General features: G+C 29.4%; 1 protein-coding gene across 3 annotated transcripts in view; it reads right to left on the bottom strand.

Annotated features, from left to right (window-relative positions):
• The window catches only part of LOC136969194 (serine-rich adhesin for platelets-like), an 86,060-nt gene that overhangs the window by 31,038 nt on the left and 27,429 nt on the right, over positions 1 to 27,593 (bottom strand). For 2 of the 3 annotated variants that reach the window (XM_067263287.1, XM_067263289.1), the window contains exon 2: positions 3,264 to 3,403. In XM_067263287.1, the coding sequence (XP_067119388.1) occupies positions 3,264 to 3,403 (140 nt within the window). Of the gene's footprint in view, positions 1 to 3,263; positions 3,404 to 16,813; positions 16,993 to 27,593 lie in introns of those variants that run through there. The other variant, XM_067263288.1, reaches the window with a different exon arrangement.

The raw sequence follows: 27,593 nt of genomic DNA, 5'->3' as shown, positions 1-27,593 counted from the left end.
AAATGCGGTACAGAAGGATATAATGTGACAACATCCATTTTGTAGAAGGTATATGTATCAGGGGACATACTACCTAGTGTAGTTGATAATGTTGCCTTAACCACAACGGATGAGGATGTGACTTGGGAAGAGGAAGGAAGAAGCCCACCAAGCAACTTAGCAAGTGCTTTTTCGAGGAAGTAGGTGGAATGAGATCTCTTATTAACCAATGGCTTCAATGGCTAACCTTCTTTGTGTGTTTTGGCCTCAAAGAAAAGTCTGGGGCACGCAACGTTGGATAGAGGGTCCAAGTGTCCTGAAAGGACAGTAATCACACCTGGAAGAGTCACTACTTTCTTTGTCTTCCTTAACACAGAAGGGGTTGGGTTCTCCCGTAAGACCACAGCATGCAATTGATTGAGGAAGTCTGTGGCCCTGCATAGAAAGTCTTCTTCCTTGCATAGGATGAACTTCTTATCGTTGTCCAAAACTAGAAGATGTTGGATGTTGACAGGTAATGTTTTACAGAATGGTCACAAAGACGGCTTTTGGCACTAGCGGAAGTTTTTCTCACTGAGGCAAGCGTTGAAATGACCAAGAGCTCTATTTGTGGGAATCTGGTCGCTGCTTGGCAGCTCTTCAATGCTGCCAAGGCCGCTGGGACTGTTTCAGAGGCACTCATGTCGCATGACGGAGCGATATACTTGTTTCCCTGTTGCAATATCTTGGAAATTAGGGACGAAATAGTCTCCCCTGTGTAGTTGTGGAATGGGATTGGCTGCACTGGATTTTGTTGTTTGATTACATCACCGAGGAGTCACCTGAATTTCTTGTTTAATCTAACCCTTACCTTTTGCGCAAATCTCGATACAATACTGTGCACTTTTCCATGTTGATTGTAGAGTGAGTGAGGGTCCAATTTCTTTTTAAAAAAATCTGTTCAAAAAGCTATTTTATTCTGATTCTGCCTGAAGATGACATTTATAAATACATCAAAAGCGCTCGCAGGTTATTAGAATGTTTTTCCCACATATATTTAAAATTACTATAAGAACACAAAATATAACTTGTAAAATTGACAAAATAATCCAAAAATGAAAACTACAAATTTAAACAGTAAAACAGAAATAACTTAAAAATAAATTCAGTGAATAATGAATTACTATTGACTATTGTTTGTTTATGTCAATGTAATGAAGTTGTTCAACTAATTAGAAATTCTAACATACAAAACCACTACCATTTCAACATTATTTAATAATATAAATATATGAAAATATTCATAGTTTTACATGTAAAAATACAAAACCAACAAGAAACTGTCATTAAAAATAACAAAAAGGAAAAAGAGAATTCCTGCATTTTTGGGTTTAATTTTTTGTTTTATGTGTTTAAAAATGCAATAAAAATACTTTCTTAAGAATTTTTTAAAAAATTTTAATCAGTTTTAAAATATTTTACTTACATTACAATTTTATTGTAAGATTAGAATAAAATGAATTAAATTTCATTATCGCAGTCTTCTAGAATACAGTTATTTTGCATTTTAAATTTTTTGTAGCTTTAGAGAAAAATTTGTAAGTTTGAGAGTCTACATAAAGTAATAATACTACTAAAAATGTTAATCCAAAGAAATAAAATTCAAGAAAAAAGATGGTGACCATAAAATTTAAATTTTACTGAATTTTCAATATGATTAAAAACTGACTTCACTTCTACACATATTTATAAATAAAATGCTGATGATAAAATGTTTGTAAACATTTTTTTCCAATTTAATATTTGATTTAGTTATGAGCAACATTTATAACCTTTAGCAATAAATTCTTTTTAGTAAACATGATTCTTTACAATTTAAACTGATTGCTGTGAATATTTACATATACAGTCAAACCTGTTTTTATGCGCTCTTTTTATGTGCGATTTTTATTTGTGCGATTTTTTTAATGCAAATTTTTCAATTTATGCGGTTTTTTTTGTGCGATTTTTTATTTGTGCGGTATAGTTGGCGACTAGTCTCGTGCGATTCGTCATGTCTCACGTTGACTTATTATAGCTAAATAAACTTATTATAGCATAAATGCACTTATTATAGTAATATTATTGCATGAATATGCGAAAAATGAAATAATTTACTTTTTAAGTCAACAAAACACCACCTGGACAAAAATATGTAAAACAGACGATAGACCAGACGATGCAGTCAAGTGCTGACATCTGTTGTCAATAAATTCTATTTCGTACGGTTTTGAGTTATTTTCTACGTGAGACTTTTTTTATGCATTCCCTATTCACCGCATAAAAAAAAATAATTTTTTAATTGTGTTGCGAAAACTATTTTTTACAGCCATTCGTGAAGTTTCGTGCGATTTCTTTTTATGCGTTTTTTTTAATGCGGTCCCTATCCCCCGCATAAAAACAGGTTTGACTGTATTTTAAAAAGCAGAATATAAGTTATTATTCATCAATTGCATGAAAGTTCCATTGGCTTTTAAATATAGAACCTATTCACAACTTTTTCAAATATTATTTAAGATTAAAGATATTTCTAAATTAGATGAAAGAACTAAACATTTATTAATTAGCAACTTTCATTTATCAATTATATTGATAAAAATTAAAAATATAAACTAACATAACAGTCAATTTTTCTTATAGCATTTAATAACTACAGTTTGATATCCTGAAGAGTCAATAAAAAAGTTAATTATATACAAAATTTATAGTTAACATCAACATATCATAGAAGATATTGATCAATAATTTAAAAAGCACTAACTAATATATATAGTATAATATATAAACAAATACAAGAGGTAAATAAGCTCAATATACAGTATATTGAATCAATATTTTGTTAGCAGTAACAATAAACAATTTTTTTATTTAAAGTTTCCAAGGGAAATCATAAAACCATGCAACAGTCATTCTTTAGTAATAAATATCTAGTACCTATTATATTATACAAAATAATTACATGCAAAATTACAGTAAAATTTTTACATAGTATATATATATTTAAATTCTTACATAAAAATGGCAAGGAAAATTTTCTTAAGTATAAAATATGGTACATAAGAAAATCAGGTGGCACATTAAGATCATGCATAATTATATTCATTTAATGTAACATGCTTTAATATTATTTTTTATTGGCTTTTAAATTTATAAGGTGAATAATATGCTTAAAATTTTAAAATATAAATACGTTTAAAACAAACTTTAATCTATTTCCATTATAATTTAAAACTTAACACAATAATTAATATATATATAATTCTTACTTTAGGACAAACTGATACAGTTCTGAAATTTCTTGTAAATAATTGGAAAATTTGGCTAAACACTTCCATAATGTTATCAGATGAGATACTTTCTCTTCAAAGCTTTCATTATTAATACAGTTTATTACATGAAGAAGTGCCTGAAATTTAAAAATATTTAAATTTAGTTTTATGAGTAAATTATGTTAATATACATATAAAAATATCAAATCATTACAAAATTTTTGTAAACAATGGCCAATAGATATAGTTTCAAATAGCTAAACCTAAATTAGTGAAATCTCTAAGTCCTAAAATTTACTAATTACATACAATATTGTCTTGTTTTATGTGAGATTACTATATGTGGATTCATGTTTTCATGGATAGAAAATGTTGGGCCAACTTAGTGGATGCACAGGGTAATTCTCACTATTAATGCACAAGTTTATTATTATTATTATCATTGAATTCAGTATATATAGTAAAAACAAAAGTAAAACATTTTAAACATATTTAAAAATTTTTCTGTTTATTGTAAATGGTTGTGTAAGTTGTAAGTATCTAAGGCAATCATCTAGGACTATTTAGAGTAAAACATAAATTTATGTGGAATTTCATATAGTACTTGATGATAACCCCTACATAAAACAAGACCATACTGTAATGCAAACTCAATAAATCATTGTTAGATTTGTATATAATTAGCAAATTAAAAAAAAAGGATAACGATTATACATACGTATATATAGTTCTATAAAGCCTATTTGAAAATGATAACAGTAGTAATTAGTGATAATATAATCATCAAGTACTTATATTTACATAAACTATATTAAATAAACTATCATACTATCCTGTGACCTCTAAAACATTGCAAACTGTTTATCATAAATTTCAAATATTTAGAGATTAGTATAGATGAGAAATATATTCAAATATCGGGACAGCATAGATCTCCAACTTCTCGAGCGTGGAGAACTTGTCTCTATCGTTGCAAAGAAGCTTACGTAAGCTCAGAAGGGGAGCTAATGGTAGTACCAGGTTGCGCTTCCTAAATATTCTGCAGATACGTATTGAAAGGGGTCTGAGGTATGGCAACGATGTTTGAACCACCGAAAACTCCCTCTTGCTGCTTAGCATGGTGCTTGGAAACAATGATTTCTTTATCCTACTGTTCACATGCGTAAATTTTGCATGTGAGAAGCCAGCTGTGCATACTGCCAAACTGATGTTGTCTAACTCTATATTCACCAGCTCCTGCATGGGAAAGCAAAAATGCCCTTCTAATGAGGGAGGTGATGGTGGCGTTGACATATCGAGAAGGCTGAAAGGCCTCTGCTGGGATGATGTACGGAGCTGTGTTGGACTTGTGGTGTACCGAGAATTGTAGACCTTCCAGAGACTTATGTATACGCAGGTCTAAGAACGTTATTGCAGCATCGTTCTCTTTCTCCCAGGTATGTGCTCAGTAGGATAAAGAAATCCTTGTTTCCAAGCACCATACTAAGCAGCAAGAGAGTTTTCGGTGGTTCAAACATCGTTGCCATACTTTGGACCCCTTTCAATATGTATCTGCAGAATATTTAGGAAGCGCAACCTGATATTCAAATATCTCCTTACAAATACAGTAGTAATAATTAGAAGTAAAAATTGTTTTATTTGTGATATACACCAAAAAACATTCAACAGATGTATAAAGTAGCATATTTAAACTATGATTGAAATTTGTAATGATAACATGTGTAATATACAGAAGAAACCAAAAAATACAATTTGTTACATATAATACTACACTGAATTTGAATAAGTGTTATTTCACATCATAACAGATCTACCCTCAGATAACATTATCTGATGGTAGATCTTTTCCATACTGAGTTTTGAATAATGGAAATTATGATAACAGACTTCCAAAAAAACTAAAGAATGCATATTGTTTCCTCTTATACCTTTGCCATTTTGAAGTATTATGTCTGAGAAATATGATATCAATGTTGCAAGTAGAGTAATGCAAAATAAAACTGAGTTACACTTTCATATTCTGTAAGAAGATTTATTTTGTTGTTGCAATTTTAATAAAAGAAAATGAAATACTTATTACTTTCTTTTATTTTGCAGCAGATATAAATTTAATATATTGTCTCTAGTTAAAATTGAACATACTATTTAATTTTATAAATACAATCATAATTTTCTAATAAGTGTTAAATTTTCTTATGCATTGTGAATTTTGGACATTTTGTAGAACAAGAACAAAAGATGAAAAAAATAGTTGTAGGTACAATTTTAACTAGAGACAAAATATTAAATTTATAACTGCTATAAAATAAAAGTACAGGGTTAAGAACCATTGGGTTTATCTCCTGTAACTTCCAAAGTATCTAGCTAGGTTATCCAGGCCAGACACTAAAAAGAAACTCTCCAAATTTGAAACACAGGTGAAGATTTCTTTGCAACATACCAGATAGCATCATGATGTCCATTTGTCAAAATGGTGGCTATGTAGTAGAAGTCATTTATGATGACCTTCACTTCCAATAGGATGGAATTTCACCTCATTAGCATACTGAGATGCCTCAATATCTGAATACAGAACTCCCACACAGCTGAATTGGGCATCACAGTAACAATACCTTAGCACTATGCAGACACCTCCCAGATCTCCAGACCATACACCATGTGATTTTACAGGTTTGTGTTCTGCCATTACCACATCTTTGGCAAAGCTCTGGGATCACATTACTACTACAATTACGACCATCCAGGAAACATGCTACAATGCATGGGGCAAACTGGACTACCACTTGAACATATGACATGTTACTAAAAGGAACACACACAGAACATCTGTAGTCCTATAACACAAAATTGGACAGTTTCTAGTTCTTTTAATACATCACTCATTGTTAAATCTGAATTATTGTTGGAAATACAGTTGCTTGAAATCCAATGATTCATTTGTAATAACTTTGTACTTCAATTATATTTAGTAAATTACATATATAAAAAAGAACAAGGCAAATTGAACCTGAATCAGAAATCACAGGCATTACTGACCAGGCCTCACCACAGTTGTCTTCTATTTTGTCAGGCATACTACTTATTAATGGTGTGTGAATTTCTTTTCAAGTTTTTTCCTTGTACAGTCAAGATCATTTCAAAGTTGACATAGCCTGTTTATTGAACTTTTGAGTTAATCATCATCTTATCAATATGTAAAAATTGAATTAACCTTAATTTTACTTTTAAGACTTAATTTTTTATTAAATCCATCAAAAACTTTTGAAGAAAATATTATGTATGTTTTACAAATTGTAAATTTATGTTGTATGTCAAAACCATTTCAAAGTTGACACGAAATAAAACATTCAGAAAGAGTCAAATCAGAACTTTGTTGGACTGCCTTTGGCCTGAATTACATGAAGAAGTCGACTTTGCATATTGTTAATTAATTTATCAATGATATCCTGCTCAATTTCTCACCAAACCTTAAATAATTCTTCTTTGTACAATGATAAAGATTTTCTATGGCTAAGAGGAATACAGCAGTCTAATTCACCTCAGAGATGTTCTATTAAATTTAAGTCTGATGACTGCAGTGGCCATTCAAAAACTTTGATATCACTTTCATTGAAATATTTTCTGAGAAGCAATATTGTATGTTTGGGATCACTGTCTTGTTGAAAGACAAATTCATTTTCAATCTCCATTTTTCTTGCTGACACCACTAAATTGTCTTCAAGTATCTGTTTGTAATCTACTGCTTTCATGCGATTGTGAATTTGAACAATATTGCCCATTCCAAACCCTGAAAAACACCCCCAAACCATTATGTAAGGTAAGTGTTTTATTGTTCCCACAGTTTTATTTTTATCGAATACTTGATTTTTCTTTCTCCAAACAAATTTCCTTCTTTTAGCATGCTGCAACTCTTGTTTTAACTCATCACTCCAAATAACACACTTCCAAAACTCTAGGGGCTTGTCCACACATTTTTTGGCAAAAGATAGTCTTTTCTTCTGATTCACTGCTGAAATCATTAGTTTTCTACAAGCCACTCTTCTGTGGAGACCATTTTTATTTAATCTTTTCTTAATAGTTGAAACACTGGCTTCAAGAGTAAGCTGTTCTTTTATTTCTTTAGCTGTTATAAAAGAGTTTTCGGTGGCCTTATGGTGAATCATTGCATCTTCTCTTGATGTTGTGGCCTTAGGGCGGTGTGCTCGTGGTAAATTTCTCCCTATATTGTTATTTAAATATTTGACCATTATTTTTCTGACACCTTCTTGTGATATTTGATGTTCTTTTTCAATAATAACAAGAAAATTGCCATTTTTACACTCGTACAATCTGCACTCTTTCTTTGAGATTCAATTCTCTCTTCTTTGGTATAGTTTCTTATTGATACTAAAAAACTATTTAATTGACAATTCTGGAATTAAATTTTGTGTTATACTCAATTTGAAATTAATATTTTTTCTGTATTTACAATGTTTTCTTTGTTGTCAACTTTCAATTGATATAACAATTCTTCACTTGTTGCTCTCCAATTGTGAAACAAACTAATCAGTTATCTTTGTTTTATGCAAATTAGCAAGGCTATTGCAATATGAAAAGTAGTCAACAGACCAAAAATGCATTTTTTTCCTTAAAATGTTAAAAAACAATTTTTTCAGTTGTCAACTTTTGAAGTGATCTTGACTGTATATTGCCTATTCACATAAATGGCTTTACTGGGATACCAGGATCCACATAATAAATTGCATTTTATTAAAAAGAAGAAATAGCAATTTGTGGTCTTTCCTCATCAGACCGTTTCTAATATAGGAAGACTATTCTGTCACTAAATTCTCTTATAATATACATAAATATTAAATTAATTTATGTAATTTTTGATAAGAAACTCAACATCACTTTAACACTGGGGGTAAAATCAACACTAAATCCAGAACCTGTTACAGGTGTAAATCGTGTGAAAAAAAAAAAAAACCTTTCTTCACAAACATTTTCAAACTTTCTAAGATAGTTCTTCCTCAGGCAAAAAATCCGATGGAATGCTTCAAAAAGTACAACGTGAAGATTTAAAACAAAACCTAATGCTCGCATAACGAAACTCGTTCTTTTGTTTTAAATCTCCACGTTCTATTTTTTGAAGCATTCCATCAGATTTTTTGCCTGAGAAAGAACTATCTTAGAAAGTTTGAAAATGTTTGTGAAGAAAGGTTTTTTTTCACACGATTTACACCTGTAACAGGTTCCGGATTTAGTGGTAATTTTTGATGTTTTTAATTTTGCAATGTAATGCAAATTCATTTTTAAATATACTCAAAGGGAATATAATAATATACCTATACTCCTACATTCAAATAACTTTTTGAATCATTGTTCTAAAATCTGACAGTTCCTTTAATTAGAACCCAATAGTCAAAAACATTTCTTCATGTAAAAATTAGATGCTAGGAATTAAATGTTTAGTTACTCAAGTTAATTTCATCAAAGTTGTTATTTGCATTAGTTCATGACTAAATTTTCTCATAGACATTCCAAAATTTAATATATTAAATGAAAAAATAAAAAAATTTTATTGTTAAATGAGGAGAAGTATAGTGAGAATATTGGTAGATGACACTTGAATATAATAGTCATTTTGCTTAAATTTAATGCATTACATTCATTCATCTAAGTAATAAAAAACAAGGGCATTAAGTTAATCATAGCATGTTTTATATCATATCAATTTAAACAGTAAAGAAGTCAATGATAAGTTTTTATCACTATACACGATTCAAATATTTTCAACAAAACAAAACAAGATAAATTTGATTTAGCAATCAGTTTATGAGTTTATAGTATTTCGTCAGTAAGTCATTTTGCTTAGTTTTGGAATACTTAAAAAATCAGTATTATTAAAAATATTTTTTTTAAATGTTAAATCCAGAAACAATACTTCTAAAATCAAGCATTAAATTTTGATTTCTGAATATTATATTATTTCTGAAATCTATGTCAAAAGAATTTTATTTTATTTAAAGATATAAGAACAAATATTTAATAAATAGATTATATGCATTTCTAATGTTGAAAACATTAATTTTTTTGATAACATTTAAATTTTGGATGTTGCCAATTCTATCAATCTATCCTACCATGATTTAGCATACCATATATGTGACCAGAAAATAAAACAAAATTTAAGTAGAGCATTGTAGTTCTAAATCTTACTCACAACCATCTTTTTTTTTTTTATCCTTTATCAATACAGTAGAATGTCAGTATAACAAAACTGTGGAACTATACAAATATTTTCATTATACTGAATTTCATTATATTGAAATACAAAAATGCAAGGATTAAAGAAATTTGTTCATAATAATAGAATCACTTACATTTTGAAATAAAAAAGTTTTTAAAAATGCATTTATCTATTAGTATTTATATTGAACCAAATATGTATCTCTCATTTCCAGAATATAAGTTATATTAAATATAGAATTTGTATTACAGTATAAATTTTTATCATCAAAAATATCATGAGTAAACAACTAAAATAACATTATAGTAGTACTGATTAGTTTTAATTCTGTCTCTCTAATTGTTATTTTCTGCTAAAAGCAGCCTAATTTTTGTTTGTGTTGTTTATTTACTCAAAGTTTTTTCAATTAAATCTTTTACTGTGACAGAATTCTGGTAGACTGTCTGGCATGTTTTGTTTAATTTCTTTTTGCACATTATCTAATATTTTTTTATTCTCTTCCAAAAAAAAACTGCTGCATTTTTTGTTTTTCTCCACTTTTTTCTCATAAACTTAAAAAGAAATAACTGTAAAGTAATAGTATCAAAATGAAACCATAACTAAGGATCAAAATTAATGTCAACAGTTGGGACTAGACATTGAAACTGCTAGACAGTTTGACATAATATTCATTATTTATTAAAAATGAACAAACTATGCACTTGAAATTATGCCCATTACAAAAGACTATTTTTCATTATAATGAAATTATTCTTTCATAATGGCCAGAATCTTTATAATGTTAAACTGAAATGTTATTTATAATGGTATTCATTAAACTGAAACATTTTTACATTGTGTTAAATAGGAAATTGGCAGGGGATTCAAGAAAAATTCATTATACTGAAAATTTTGTTAAACTGATATTTGTTATACCAACAAACAGCACTGTACAATCTTTAAAATCAAACATATACTGATTTTAAATTTTCATCTATTATTTTACAATAATTGTCTATAAAACAGAATAATGAAAATTTTTCTGAGAAAAAGATCAAAATATGTATTGTTAATTGTCATTTTATAAACTTGACTTGCATTAGATTTTTCTTTTAAATACAAACCTCAGATTTCAAACTTAATTCATTGCTAAAAGTTGTTCGAAAACCAAAACATGTTTTTTTTTTTTCATTTTATATATATATATATATATATATATACACTAGCAAATGAGCACGGCTTTGCTTGGGCAAATGATTTGGATAATTTGTACATTTGGAAATTAAGTTATTGCTATCAACGGTAATCTTCAACAACCATAGTAATTGTTATATAACACATACCCCTTATTGCTGAGAATCGTTTTACTGCTTCAAACGAACCTTTTCAACCTGATCAATTTTCTAAACATTTACAATCGTTCCATAATCGAACCAATATGCAATAACAAATTTGAATTTAAAACAGTTTGAACATTTAGTTAAAAAATCAAAATATATAAAAATATTTTTAACAATGTCTGAAATGTTATCAATTTAATACACCTAAGTACTCAATAAATACAAAACTCAATGAAGACTAAATGTAGTTAAAAACAAAGAATCGCATCTAAAATAGTACATTAGAAGCTGTTCTTCAGGTTAACCCTTAATCCTCCCCCTCCCCCTGCAGAGGAATATCCAAAAATCCCTTCTTAGTGTGATTTTCATGATGTACCCTAACTGTGTACCAAATTTCACCTCTTTAGGTTCAGCAGTTTGCTCTGGGGATGATGAATCAATCACTCAGTCAGAATGTGTAATTTTATATATTTAGATTATATATATATATATAATTATTATGTTGGGTTAAGTTAGATATACTCGGTTAACACCGGTGGTACATTGTGCAATTTGTGCATTTGTAGACATTTTTATGCATGAGGTAAAAAAAAAATTGTTTTGATTTTTGAACAACTTTTAGGAACAAATTAAGTTTCAAAATATAATTATATAATTATATATATATATTAAAAAAGCAAAATGTTCCATCACTGCCAACTGAAACCAATACTTTACAAAGAAGTGCTATAAACAGAGACTCAACTCTGACTGCCTGCATGAAATATAAACAAATCAATCAAGATTGAAAAAAAGTATTTTATCCACACTTTCCAAACTATTGTGTTTCAGTTGATTTGATTTCAATTTTATTTTATTTTTATATTCAGTTTCAGTATAAGGGGCCAGTTTTAATTATTATTTGTAGTTTAATTAACTGGCTATCTAGTATTAATAATAATAATTTATTAATATATTATTATATTAATAAATTTTTGTCATTTAATTTAACTTAAGCATATGTAAACATGAATTCTTGAATGCCATTTACATTACATAAATGTCAATTAATGCAGTTTTTATTAAATAATTTGAGCATTAAAATCTAATTTAAATACCAAAATCATTGCTGATTCATATTGTGATGCAAGGCAATCTTGGCATCACTGACTTCTGAACTGGTAGTGCTGTCATTGGTTGAGTAGCCGACTGTCTTTAACACAGGAAGTATAGAAAGTTGACCATTGATGGCTGGCTCTGCCGAGTAGCTTGTTAGGCAACTGAGTTATCACATGGCAACCAAGGCAAATATGGCATTCAAAATTTTATTTGTAAACTGAATTGTTCAAAAAGAGAGGCACCGTTTGAAACATGTGGTTTGAATGTACTTAAAGTAGTGTTATTAAAATAAAACAACAGAAGCATGGTAACCAATAACACATTTTCTCTTTGCTTTTCCCCAAGTCAATAGAGGAAAAAATTCCAATGTATTGTTATTTCAATACAATTACATTGCAAATCACTTATTCTGTTGTGATATAAAATAGATTGAACATTGCTAATCATAAAACATTTATGTTTAGAAAATAAATGTGATATTTAATGCTGGAGGAAACAGCAAATAATGCATTTTATATAATTTCATAAATCATTTTATGTTTTACAAAAAGCAATATGTGCTTTGTTCAAAAAAAAAAAAAAAACACCTTAAAGCAAATGTGAGAACTGGGAGTTTGGGAACATTTTAAAGTGTAAAAAGAATTGTAAAATTAATTTACTTTAAGATAATTTTTTATTTCATAAAAAAAAAAAAATAGACAAAATTTTATTAATGTACAGCATTTCTCCTCTTTCCTGTGAATCAGAGAAAGTTGGAGTTCCTGCTAAAATGAAAGTATGATAAGGAAAAGAAAATGAATCATGGACAAATTCTATTGGTCCACCAGTTTGTTATAAAAGGTGGAAGTCACCTTTCATACTTGCTTCTTGTCCTAATCCAGAGGTCACTAGCCATTTAGGGCTGTCGTCATGTCCAGCCATATCACTAGCGGTAAAAGTTACGTCAATCCTAGCCTATCGAGTTAGTTCTTGCCTCATCCTGAATGTATTTAATCCCTAATGAAGAATGTAATAAGAAGTATCTTCAATCAAGGTTCTTACATCCCAGGTAATATATGATTATTGTAAACTCTTTCTCTCAATGAGAAAGGTTAGCCTGTAAGATAAGATAGGTAGTCAAAACTTATATAGCCTTAATTTGGACATTAATTAATTAAGCATGTTTTATTGTATTCTTTGTCATTTTTCTTTTGTATAAATAGATATAGTTATATTACATATAATTTGGACTAGGCCTATTTCTAATCCTGGATCGGTAGCTCCCTCCTATAATTTCATTTACCACTTGGATACAGATAAGATAAAACTCGGATCTAATAGATAAGACATTTAACTTCAATACGTTAGATTATGAGTAAAATTATTCTTCCTAACTGGCATCAGGAGCTGACTGTAGGTGAGTGAACCTTACCGTTCACTCACTCTTTATTTTATTAACTAATAAACCATCCTGTATAGAGTGAGCAAAGTCTCCACAACCCCGATCTCACACAGATATGTAATAGTAATGAGCAATTATTTATTGTGACATCATCACAATGCTAAGCTACAATTTTAGTAGTGTCTTGCTCCTATATATCATACTTTTCCTGTTAGCAATAGATTCATGCTGGTCATCTATCTAACTGCTTTCAGGGGGAAATTTTTGAATTGAAATAACATGACTTCCAGTCTAGTCTGGAAATTCATATATACTTAATTGGGGCCTTCTACCCCTAAGCTTTTCATATCTGGTCTTGACTTCCATCTATCTAACTCCATTCTCAAGAATGGACTTACAGGAAAGAAGGATAGACCTATATACAAAAAAGTGTGAAACTGGCACCAGTCTTTATTTAAAACATGTGAGAACAGATTAATGCTGCTATTATGTGGCGACATGGCTGGAATATGATAAAAGCTGTTGTCATTTATCGAGCAAAGAATCCTCATATGCTCAAAAACAAAAATAAAAAATGCCTCTGTCATCTGGCAGCACAATTCCAAGGCATAGATCACAGCTGTATTATTCACTGAATGATTTCATCAATGCTTCATTCCTTTGTACAGTCCTTGAAAATCCTGTCCATAATTTTCAAGACCCACGGAATCAACACAGAAGAAAGAAATAATTCAAACAGCAAGGCAAATTGGTGGTGCTAGATTTGTCAATATGATAGAGAAAAAAGTAATAGATCATATTAAAGTGTTGACAAACAAGAAGTTAGAAGACTTCATCAAATCATTTACAAGGGAAGATGACAGTGAAGAAAAAGATACTGAACCAGAAACAGTAGTATGGACACTTCAAAAAACAAAAAGAGTTTCAAATGGCTCAGAATTTAAAGGAAAGATAATTGAATATGATCCTGTGATAGATCATATTCAATTATCAGCAGTGTTAAAGTTTCCCATTTAATAATGGAAGCTTTAGAACTTCTTCATAACATGTTTCATGAATCAAATGGCAGAAGTGACAATTTCCCATCACAATACTTTTCCATAAAATGTCTACTGTCTACAATCAGCTGCAATACAATACCCAGCTGTCAACATTGTCTGCTCACATCATCCAACCATCAACATTTCCATGTATTGTGCCTTCTCCAGCTTCTTCAGACATTATATCAGAAGTGGAATAGTCTAATAAAATGATAGCTATAGCTAATCTGTCACCCTAGTTGATTTCTTTAATTTTTTACTATAGTAATGAAGTCATCCCAATAACAAGCAAATTATATGCAAAATATTTTTAATGATCACTTTTTGTTATAAAACATGAAGCAATGCAAAATACATAATAATATGTAACAGTAACTATGTTTTTATATGTTTCCCTTGATCTACCACATTATATGCATGCATAAATATGGGTTTTGTAGATAGTTCATTACTATCCATGAGAAGCTTTGGAACATCATATGCAGATATGGCAGTCCACTGTATTTATATTTTTCTTCTTTTACTTTGATATTTTTGTTTGTTGGTTTTACTGTTTATTTTTAATCTGGGATATTGTTTGGAAATTGGTAATTTTTTGCTTGTCAAAACATGTACCAGTCTTTATTTAAAACAAGAAAATTAATGCTGCTATTATGTGGCGACATGGCTGGAATATGATAAAAGCTGTTGTCATTTATCGAGCAAAGAATCCTCATATGCTCAAAAACAAAAATAAAAAATGCCTCTGTCATCTGGCAGCACAATTCCAAGGCATAGATCACAGCTGTATTATTCACTGAATGATTTCATCAATGCTTAAGCAAAGAATCCTCATATGCTCAAAAACAAAAATAAAAAATGCCTCTGTCATCTGGCAGCACAATTCCAAGGCATAGATCACAGCTGTATTATTCACTGAATGATTTCATCAATGCAAAGTAATTTAAACTAAAATACTTTACTTTTTTCTAGTGACAAACAATAATTCTATTATTATAAACTTCTTATATTGACTACAATTTTTTGTCTACATACACTTATAAAAATTTTGTATGTAAACAAAATACTTATTAATCGTAAAAAAATTTAGTTTATTTGTAAATGGTTTTGTTATATTTAAATCTTGCATAATAAAATTACAGTATGATTATGGACATTTTATTTGTAACCATATTATTTTCACTGTAATTTTTTTTAACTCGGTAAAATACATTTTTACTAATGTATTTTGTACATAAATATGGATAGAATAATAATTAACGAATTACGAGGCTCGAGGACGTCCAAAACGATTTCGTCGTCGTTTTATTCTCCAAGAATATATCGAACAAAAATCTAAGTATAAATTTTTTCGTACAAACCTATGCATTTATATACATTATTATTCTACTAAAAATTTTATATTTACTACATCTGGTATCTTTAAAGGACTTTACTTGCATGCTTGGAATGTTTATAGTTTCATTAATAACTAAATATTTATATATACTAGTACATTAACGTCAAAGTTTTATTAATCTATTTGCCAAAGTCTCTGCAATGTCATTTTATAGAATAAATCAAAAAATGTTTTTCTTTTTAAATTACATTAAAATATGAATTATACATAAGAATGATATATACTGTATTCTATTATAAATTTATGTCTATAAATTGATAAATAATTATAAGATTTCTAATGAAATTTTTTCTAGTTTTATTTTGTCGGCTTATAAAATAATTAATAGCTTTTATTTTTTTATTCCATTACATGTACGTTTCATATATTTTATCTACGTTTGTAATTATCATTTATTCATAAAAAAGCAGTACACAATATGCAGATGTTACAAAGGTCAAACACCGAATAATTATCAGAAACGAGAGAGAGAGAGAGAATTTAATTCGCAAACGCGATACATTATCAAAATCTGCAGTAGATTATTATTAAATGCGTTTTATACATTATTCGCCATTCTTAATGTAGTTTATCTGACTTAATAAACACAATAACAAAATTCCAGATAAGCATTGAATAATATTTAATACGACCCAAAATTTCGTACAGGTATCGTTAAGTAAATCATTTAAAATATTTAATTTGACAAAATTCAATTGTTTCTAACGTTAGTTAAGAAATTCGTTACTAATTTAAAAAGATAAGATTTTTTTTTTTGATAGTTTCTAAAAATAATCTAATATCTCCTTACAGCTCGATGTCAGTTTTCCAATATTTAATGATATAAACACCACACGGCAAAGAAAAAAAACAAGGAAAGGGGGAAAAAACAGGACTTTCCTTGAAACGGATAAAAAAAAAATGCTAATCTGCATATCGACGTACCGAATTTCTGAAGGATGAATACAATCGCGGACAATCAGTTCGCTCGTAATCAATCAACGACATTCGAGCAGGTAATAATTCGAGCTTTATTTTTCGACATTCCAGTCGAAGTGGACGCGAATTTCCAGCTGTTATGTAGTTAGGGCGGACTCACCATCTACCGAAGGGGTGGAAGCATCACCTGAGCTACCTCGTTTACTACTATTCTAGCAGATGGAAAGCACCGCAGAAAAATCGATAATTTTTATAATTATAATTATTATTTTTTCGTTGTTATATAAATTCCTCGCTTTTCATAAAAATCTGCTCTTTCCAATACTAAATATTTGTGCAATTTCTAAAAAATTACGAAATTTACAATTCGTTTTTTTTTATTATTGTTTCAAATGTAATAAAAACGATCGTTATAACAATAAAATTTACTGCTGTATTTTTATAATATTCTTAAAATTTTAATTTATATATTAAAAATAAATAATACAAAAAAATACAGAGGCGGATGTATTATCCTCCAATTTAGCTATTGCTCTATTAAATAACTTGTGAATTTTTTTTTTTTTTTTAAATTGACTTGTGAACGATCGGATAAAAACAATTTGTAATTTCTATACGATTAAATATAATCTACACGTATATATTTTTATTTACAATTATCGATGAATACGAAATGTCAATTAAGCAAATAGAAATTCGATAAAAAAAAATCGTTATTTTTAATTTTCTTATGATTTTATTTGTTATTTTGCGATCGATAATATGTAGCGGCACAAATGATCTTAGCTGTAATATCACATTTATTTAAATCAAAATTCGATGTTTGTGCCGTAAATGTAAAAGATAATCTAATTATTATCTTTCTTACTAATCGCTAACGTGATTATTCCTGTTACAAATTTAAAAACAAAATTATATATTTTTACCTTACAAATAATAATAATAATTTCTACAATACAACTGTTCATATTTTCACAAATGATTTCTGTTGATGTGTATGATCGATAACCGTCAAAGAACTTTTATCGACAATATTTTAATTATCTGTCGTATTAAATACTATATACGAAATTTAATTCCTCAAAAAAGTTACTGGAGTTTTTATAAAAATTGTTTTATGATGGAATATAAGATATTATATGTCGTTTTACGATATAAACACGCAATTTCTTGTTGCTCAAATATTGTAAATATGCTAAATTGAAAACTTTAATCTTCTCACGTTTTCTAATATTTGCTGAAATTTTTTCCCATTTCAAAAAAAAAAAAAAACTTTTATATTATCTATATCACTGTTTACTAACTCTTTCTGATGACGGCTGGCGAATCAAATTCCTTCATAATGTCACCATCTATGAGACATTTCATAAAATAGCAAACCAAGAAAACAAAATATTTTCTAAAAATTGAGTTTTCCAGACATTTTATTTAAAAAAAAATACCATACTGGACAAGGGTCCAATGGAAGAGAATACTTTGCAGTTACAAAAAGTTCCTATCGTCTTGTTCTTAATTCAATAGCTACTAACTTCTCTCACCAATGAAGTTTCAAGATTTAGTTGGACAATGCTGGGTTAAAATTTCTTCCTTTATTCTATTCACAAACTCCTTATTTCAGAAATATATTTATATATAAAATAATGTTTATAAACTTAAAAATTTTATACAAACAGAATCTTAAAGAAATAATTAAAATTTTTTACATAACATATAACTGTTGTTAAATAAAATAAACTACTAGCACTGTAGTGACTGTATACTGTCTTCTATTCTTAGTGATTTGAATATATAAATTATGTTTACCAAAATTTTTTTCTTTTTTAAAGAATAATAAATGAAAATCAGAATATGATTTGTTAATGTTAATAACAATCTCAGAAATGCTATGTTTGAGAATAAACTGTAGAGTTGTAACAATTATTAGCGAGGTTGAGGCTGAAGTTTTCAATGTGAAAACGTGTACGTCAGACGTTCGGCACTGCTTTCCTGTAAGCCTAGAAGTTTGACGATGGTGTTTGGAAAGTCAGTGGGATCATGCTCGACATTCCAAATGCCATTGTCAAACTTCTAGACTTACAGGAAAGTGGCGCTGAACATCCGACGTGCACGTTTTTGCATCTAAAACTTTAGCCTCAACCTTGCTATTAACTGTTTTCCCAGATCAATTTTTTTTCATAAATTTTCCAAATAAAAAAACTGAATTTTATTTCATTAAAAAGAGTGATTCGTGTACTCAATGTTTTGTCATTACTATCTCCATGGCAATTGTTTATTTAAAAAATACAAGGAAGTTGTTCATGAAGACATAAGAATTGTTTACTTATCCAGTTTAAAAATGGATGCAAAATGTCAATAGCAGTACATAAGGTTAACGAATTTCTTGATTAGAAAGCTATGAAAGATCATTCGGCTCAAAATTTGTTCAGGTAATTTTATGATCATAATTCTTGCACTCATGAAAACGAAGTAGGTAGACCTCTGAAAGGATGCAAGAGAATCCTGGCTCAATGATTCAGGCAGAAAAACGATTGTACCATAACAGAATTATCACAGGGAGTTTAATCTGCTCAAAGATGGCAGCATAGCAGTGGTTGAAAAACTGGCAAAAACAAAAAAAAGGCAAGGATGCTACATGACCACATGATTTGACATTGTAAATAAAGTAGCACTATGTTAATGTATGTCAACAACTTCACTACCACTGACAAAAATGATTTTCAGCTAAATCATCACTACTGTTGAAAGTTGGGTCTACTATGATGGTCAAGTGTAATGAGTACTGAGTGAATGGCCAAAGGTGAATGAGGGGGCTGATCAACACTGAAACTGGACAGTCATGACAAGAAACAGATGCTCTGTGTCTTTGCTATAAATGCAAGGTGTAGGGTAGATGTACCAGTTTTGGCCAGTGTAGTACCAGTTCTGGCCAGAAAACAAATTTAACTTAAAAATATAATCACAAATGAAACAAACTTTTATTGTTAACTGTGTGAACAGTTAACAATAAAAGTTTGTTTCATTGGACAGATTTGAATATGTGGGTGATTATATTTTTAAGTTAAATTTGTTTTCTGGCCAGAACTGGTACACTGGCCAAAACTGGTACATCTACCCTAATTTATTGGGATCTTCTTCCTTGTGGCAGCACTGTAAACAGTGAAGTCTACTGTTACCTGCTAAATACAGTACAAGTAATTCTGTTCAACCAGCAGATAGGAGGATACCACAATGGAAAATATTGTTCCAGCAGGATAACACACATCCCCATGTTTCAAGCATTATGCAAAATAAAATCATTCATGATATCAGATGAAAAATGATTGGTCTTTTAATTCTGTCCAGTTTTTATAACTTATAGTCCAGACACCCGCTCCTTCTAGGGTTAGGGTTCTCTAGACTAGGGTTGCCCCTATATCCTGATTGTTTAGGATTTATCTGATTTGGAACACTTTGTCCTAGTCAGAAAGTTTTCTAGGCATGTCCCAATTTGTCCATTTTTTCCCAAAAATATTCTGATTTCTGTTAAAAAAGTTAAATAAGAATTGTCTGCATATCTGCAGATGTCATGCATGCATATATCATCTGTCTTCACACGCATATGCCTTTAGTAATCTGTGGTGCATGCATTGTGTTTTGTTGGCCATATATATTGCTGTGGACTGGCTTCAAAATTATCAACAGTTTCATGCAATCATTGATGATGGATCAATGGTTATATATGACCATAGTTTACCTTTCATTTATTATTTTTACTCTTCCTGGTACTAAGAGGATGTTCATTTTTAATCATGTCCATCATGGATTTGCCTATGTCCACAACAGAGCAGCCAGGTTTTATAAAAACAAGTTTAGTTGAAATATGTAAGTCAAACAAGTACAATTGATTCAATAAATAATAAAAAATGTTATTGAATTATTGATTGAACAGTTATTGATAATTCAATAGAATTAATTTAATTAGAATTATACACTTATTTTCCAGAGCTACTGCCTACCTAATGTTACATATCTATCAAATTTTACCACAATGCTACTTCCTTACACTGTCCTGATTTTTGGTTTTAAACTTATGGCAATCCTACTTCACACTATCATCTATTTCATGCCTTAAAAAATTTATCACAGATGAAGAGGTGGGTTTTGCAATGGAGGTGTTCTTCCACTCCAAATAGTAAACTGATTTCTTCAAGAGAGGAATTGAGATGCTACTGAATAGATGGAGAAATGTGGTAAAAAATAATAGGAATATATAACCTCATAAAATTGTTAAATAGTAAAATCTTTCATTTTTGTTAATACAAAATGCAGCAAATAAATATGTTACAATCTTAAAAATAAACATGTTATAATGAGAAATTAGGAAGCTTGTAGAATCTGGTCTGAAGCTTTGTTATATCTATTTGTCAATCAATACAAAGTACAATAAGTGATTGGTTAACGAACAGTTCAGACTGCAAATAAATCGGACAGCAAACACTTTCATGAAAGCTTTTTATGTTCAGATAACAAACACCTCAAAGAACAAACACAAGAAGAAGAGATGCTGTGTGTAAGATTTGTATAACTGTATTTTACTGCTATTTATGAATGGTTTCTGGAATGATAATATGTGAATGAATGAAAACTATGCACAAAAGGTTACCTTTTTGTGCACTAGTTGATTTCTGATCTCTGAATTTTTATAATGCTCTTCTGAACTTTTTATTTAAATATAAACTGATAATAGTATGGAGCCTAAAAAAAAGTGGAGTGTCAAGAACTGTGCTCACCACAGAAACCAAGCAAGAGATAACAGCCAAGGTAGAGGGGGCAAAGGATGTCTGATGTTGCTAGGCAGTATAGCTTGAACAAATCTACAGTAGGTACAATATTAGCTAAGAATGATATAATCAAGACTCAAGCAGCTAAAGGAGCAACAAAAATCACATCTATGAAACAAAGATGTGCCATCCATAAAAAAAAATGGAGATTGCTTTTAGTTTGGATTTAAAAAAAAGGGGAAATGAAAAGAGATGTAAATGATATGAGTATCATCTAAGAAAAGGCTAGAAAAATTTTTGAAAAAATGAAGAAACGAATTCCACATTTCTCACGAGGAGGTAAAATTCAAGACTATCGCTGGATGTTTTGCAAAGTTTGGAAGGAGATCTGGCATTAAACATATGATAATGTATGGTGAGTCTGCTAGTACAGATAAAGAAGAAGCTGAGAAGTTCTGTCTCAAATTTCAAGAATTCATTAAAAACAAAAAAAGGATATTGTCCACAACAAACTTTCAATTATGATGAAACTAGTTTCTTTTGGAAATGCATGCCAAACCATACCTACATCATAAAAGATGAAAAAATATTCCTGGGCACAAATCCATGAAAGACCAATTGACATTACTTTTGGGAGCTAATGCTAGTGGTGATATGAAGCTTAACCTGCTTCTTGTTTATCACTCTGAGAATCCTAGAGCATTCAAAAAAATTCTGTAATTAAGGAAAGATCGTCAGTGAAGTGCAGATTGAATGAAAGGGCATGAGTAATGCAGGTTCTTTTCAAAGAATGGCTGTTTAAAGTTTGTGCTTCAAGCATCAAGGATTTACCTTCAAACCAATAAATTGCCATTGAAAGCACTTGATATTCGACAATGCACCAGGACACCCAAAACACCTCAAAGATAATTTGATGGAAGACTTTCCCTGGCTGACAGTTCAGTTCTGTCTCCAAATGCCACTTCATTGATTCAGCCAATGGATTAGTAGGTCATTATGGGTTTCAAGAAGTACGTTCGTGCACCGTTTTGTCAGTGTTTTGAAGAATGTCAGTTCTCAGCGATGACATTAAAAACATTTTGAAAAGAAAAATTTGATATTCTTGAAGCTGTCTGGCTTATTCAAAAGGCATGGTCAGAAGTCAACTCAATGACAGTTGTATTCAGCTTGACAAAAGCTATGACTATCCTGCATTCAAGGAGACAGAAATGATGTCCCTGAAAATATGGATGAAATTATGACAACTGCTAGAGATCTGGAATTGGAGGGGAATGAAGATGACATAATGGAATATGAAAATGATCTGACAACAGAAGAACTTAAACTATTGAATGAAGAACACCAAGAAATAAAAGAGGTATTTTCTTCTGAACTGAGAGAGGTGTTTTCTTCTGAAAAAGAGGAAGACAAAAGAGGATCAACGCCAACATCTGCTATTAAAGATCTTTTGAACAACTATCTTAGAATGGCCCAAACCCAAACCAGGTTGAGGTCAGTAGGCTTGAGGATCTCTACAATGACAATGCTAATAATCACTTCCAAAAAATCCTGAAGAGAGAAAAGCAGTCAACATATTTTTTTAATGCCCCACAAACAGAAAAAAACATGACTGATGAAAATGCAAGACTGTGTGTGTATGTATGTATTATTGTTATTACATATAAATAAATGTAGTGAGAAATTATATAATTATTTATTTATTTTTTGGGGGTTCTCCAGAAAAAAATTAATCAAATTCTCATAAAAATCTATGGTAAATCAATAATCAGTTAACAAACAATTCAGGTAGCAAACATCATCTTTGAACAGATTATTCATTAACTGATCACCTATTGTATTTGATACCAATCAATATAATCAACAAACAATAAAAAAAAGCTGTTGTAGCCAATACTACAAAATTTAACATAGGAAAAACATACAGAATACAGCTAAATCAAACCCATTTAAATCTATAGAGGAAAAAATATATAAGAATTGTTTAAAAAATAATTTTAATATATGTTGAAAATGCTTTTTATTGGTCATGTTCATAGGGCCTATGTTTATCAGGTTTCAGGGTAGGGTCATTCTTATAAAACTTCATTAAAATGTATTTCATTGGACTTAGGAATGTCCTCAAAGTTTCAGACTGTTAGAAGTGTCATCCACTTCTAATCTGAATTATACAGTTTGAAGATAATACAAAGCAAGTTAAATAAAAGCATTTAAAAATAATATTAAATATAACAGAGAATCAAACACAACTGATAGATTTTTGAAATGAAAACAATAATTATGATTGAATGAGACTGTTCATAATTAGTTTATCAGACATCTGTGACCTACAAAATGTAAGACAAATAAAACCAAAAGATGAATCAAATAAAAAAAAAACAAATACAAATATAAAAACATTACGAACTCAAGCAGACTATTAAACAAAGTGGCATTTATTTTTTCAAATCAATATATTTATATTCACCGAGTGTCAATATTTACTTTTCATGTAATTCATAAAATATTATAGATTTAGGTGAAAAATCACTATGAAATAAATTATGAATTACTGCTAAATTAAAATTCAAAAATTTTATTGGATTTGATTATTCAAATGAAGAGAATTTATCACATCAAACAAAAAATTAAAAAGGTGACAAAGATTCTATATAAATAACATCGCTAGATCCGATATACTATAAGCTAGACTCCAACCAAATGCCAAATTCTAATTTATTTATTCAGTATAAATAGTATTAGTATTAATAATTTATTTAGTATTTAGCCATATCTAGCCCGACAGAATTCAGCATTTGGTTGGAGTCTAAAGATTCTATATTTTTTTTTATTTCTATAATTACTTGCAGATTAAAAGTAAACAAAAAAATCTGAAATCTGATGTTTTATGTCATTAATCACAATGTTTCCTGCTTTTGACATGATTAAGTATTCCTTGAAATATGTTTTAACTTTTGTATTGATGATCAGAACTTGAACTACAACACTGAATCTTTTACATCTCAGGAAATAAAATTATCAAAAATAAAAAATAAAAATCATTGCATTAGATACATATACAGTAAGATGTATTAAATGAAAACATCTGACCATCTTACAATTAAATCAAACACATACTCTCAATTAGTTGTAATATGAAATACAGCTGGCTAAATATGAATACAACCTATCTTTAATGTAGTTCACATCTTATAAATATAAAATAAATTTTCAAATCTTTTACATGATAAAGTTCAAAACCTCAATTAGAAAGTTATATAACAATACCAGATATAGCTTATATGTTGGTATTTATCAAATTGAAATGACAATATTATTATTCTATGATCATCCTATGACTTACATCATACAGTTCTCATACAGCATATAAAATATAATTAATATATTTTGAATTCATGGAAATGTCAAAGTTAAAATGGAAATGAAAAGCTTATTTGAGATTCCAGAGTTGGATGTCAGACAATCTTTTGTTTAAGCAAGAAAGGAAGAAATTATCACAAAGGTATTAATTACAAATTGGTGAAAGCTCTCATAGGAAATCTACACTTAATTAACGCCTTTGTGATAATTTCTTCCTTTCTTGCTTAAAAATGAAAAGCTTAGTTTTAATTATAATAAAGAATATGAAAACTTTTCAAATAAAATTTTAAGAAATATACTACATTACAAATTAAGAAGCAAGATGATGTATATAGCTGAGTCAAAAAACAGCAAAATTTTTAGACTATAGTAGACCTATGAAAGACTGAAACTAGGTATAATCTGCACAATAAAAGATTGCACTTAGTAAATACCAACTGTGCCTATTTTAGGAAAGATAGGGTGACAGGATGAGACTCTGTGGTAATTTTGCTACACTTGTGTGTACTTAAGCTGTACAAGTTTTATCAGTTGTAATATGTGTATATCATTTTTCCTTGAAAAGAGTATTTGTGTGAATAAAACTGAACCCTTCATAACCTGGGGAATGTGGGAGAGGGCCAGAGGAATGATCTATGGATTTAACAGTCACACACATTTTTACTTTGACAGAGATGACACTATGATTAATTTATTTATTTATATTTTTTTGGTAATTTATTTTCTGGAGAGTCTTGGAATTTTTTTCCAAAATAATGAGCACTTCCATCAAAAAGAAGAAAACCTTGAAATAGTGTGCAATGTGCATAGATTTAGGGATGAACAAAAAAATTTGTTGTTTCTTAATGACATCATATCAATGATTATAATAGAGAATTAGTGATGAAATTTAGAAATATTTGGATTTTGTGTGCAATTTAATATTTTATCTAATCTCTGCCTTGATTAAAAACAGCCCTAGTCTATCACAAGTTTAAATAATGATCAATATTTTTTCTTCATTTTTTATAATTATGTTTAAATATATTGCTAAATTATTAAATTTTACAATTAAACTGACTTTACATTTCATCATAAATTACACAATCCTTTTCAGAAGATAAAGATAGGCCTATATTTTCCATTTAATTAAATTTTTGCTAGGATTCTCGAATTTCCTGAATATTAGTTTGTGGGGTGAATTTTACCAGGAAAATTTTCATTCAAAATCATAACATCTTAAACTCCAGTTTTGACCTGCAACACTTCTCTGTCTGGTCTTTACTCATCTCCCTTCTTTATGCATGATCTAATCATATTTGGGATAAATTATTCCTTTGTTCATTAAGCAACAGTTAATTCACCTCAAATGAAAGGTTGTCTCTGTAAGTGAAGACTGTTTTTTGGTTTGTTACTGATAATTGCAAAATGACAGATTAATGAGATAAAAATTTTTGGTACTTTTCTGTTAACTGGGTGCCAGCAAATTGATGAAATCCGATTAGCATTTACAATTTAATCTTATGTAAAGATTATTTGAATGCAAACTTACCATTTTCTTTAAGTTTGTATAAAAGTTATAAAAGTTTATTATGAATTTGAACAATGATTGTTGATACACATTTGATATTGAAAACGATTACCATATTTTCACATTGGTATAAATAAATAAATTTCACCTTCTAGGTGTATACTTTATGTGTAACTTGTTGTTTTATAACTCATCGTAGACTGCATATCTTATTAAAACACTACACTCATGACACCTTATAAATTTGCAGCCGTGTTTATTCGGTACAAACGAACGTTTTCGGTCATGTTTAACGACCTTCTTCAGGAAATATCCAAAAAAATTCGAACACAACGAATTGTTGTTTTATGTTATTTGATTTAATTTTATTCTACATTCAAATTTACAAAGTTAAAATTGCATTTTTAAATTTATTTTTAACCCAGTTTGCATAGTACCGCATCTCATAGCTGCATCATTCAACATCATGTGGTTACGTAAATTACGTTTTTGATAAAACTTATAGATTCTGTAATGTTTTTTCAAAGTTTGCCGTAATTGTTCCTTTTGGTCAGTTTGTTGTTATTCAATTTAAAATAGATTTTAGAATGTGGCGTTTGTCAACTGACAAAGGAACTGCATTTCGTTTTATCCTAGAAATTGGAATCTTACATGATGAAATAATCCCAGCACGATTGTTTATTGGAATAATTATATGTGTTATGTTTGTACCAATTCTTTAGTCTCTCTAATCATTGTAAAATTATGTGGTGCAAACAAGGGTCATTGAGGTGTATGGAAGTCAATTTACACATAAAAAACAAAATGTCAGACATGTTCTTCCGCACCAGTGGGTATTCGGTGGAATTTGCCAAGAGTTGAAAGAGTGTTTTTCAGTCAATGTGCAAGACTATTCAGCTAAAACATCAATTGATGCAATATGAAATAATGTGAAAGAAGGTAGAGTAATATCTTTAGACTATTGAAAAACATACAAAAGTGTCAAGTTGGAAGACGGATACAAACATTCGCGAATAAACCACAGGTATAAACTTTGTAGTCCCTGAAACTTGATGTTTTACTTAAAACATCAAAATTATTGCAAGTTTATTCCTTTGTTAATTGTTCATTATTTCATTGTAATTTTAAACGTGTGAATTACAAAATAAAAAATTGATTTCGCTAAAGATAGTAAAAATGACTGGTGCCCAGTTAATGGAAAAGTACCAAATTTTTTGTATTTTTCAGTAATCTTGTTAAGTGTTTGAGAGAAAAATAGTCAGTATGTTTGAAGACTTTAGCCCACGTGTCAGCATGGTTTCCAGGTACAAGTG

Source organism: Centruroides vittatus, unplaced genomic scaffold, assembly GCF_030686945.1.
Source record: "Centruroides vittatus isolate TY-2023 unplaced genomic scaffold, ASM3068694v2 contig_1758, whole genome shotgun sequence".
Taxonomy (NCBI): Eukaryota; Metazoa; Arthropoda; class Arachnida; order Scorpiones; family Buthidae; genus Centruroides; species Centruroides vittatus.
Note: the sequence above shows the minus strand (reverse complement) of the source record. Positions and strands in the feature narration are given on the sequence as shown.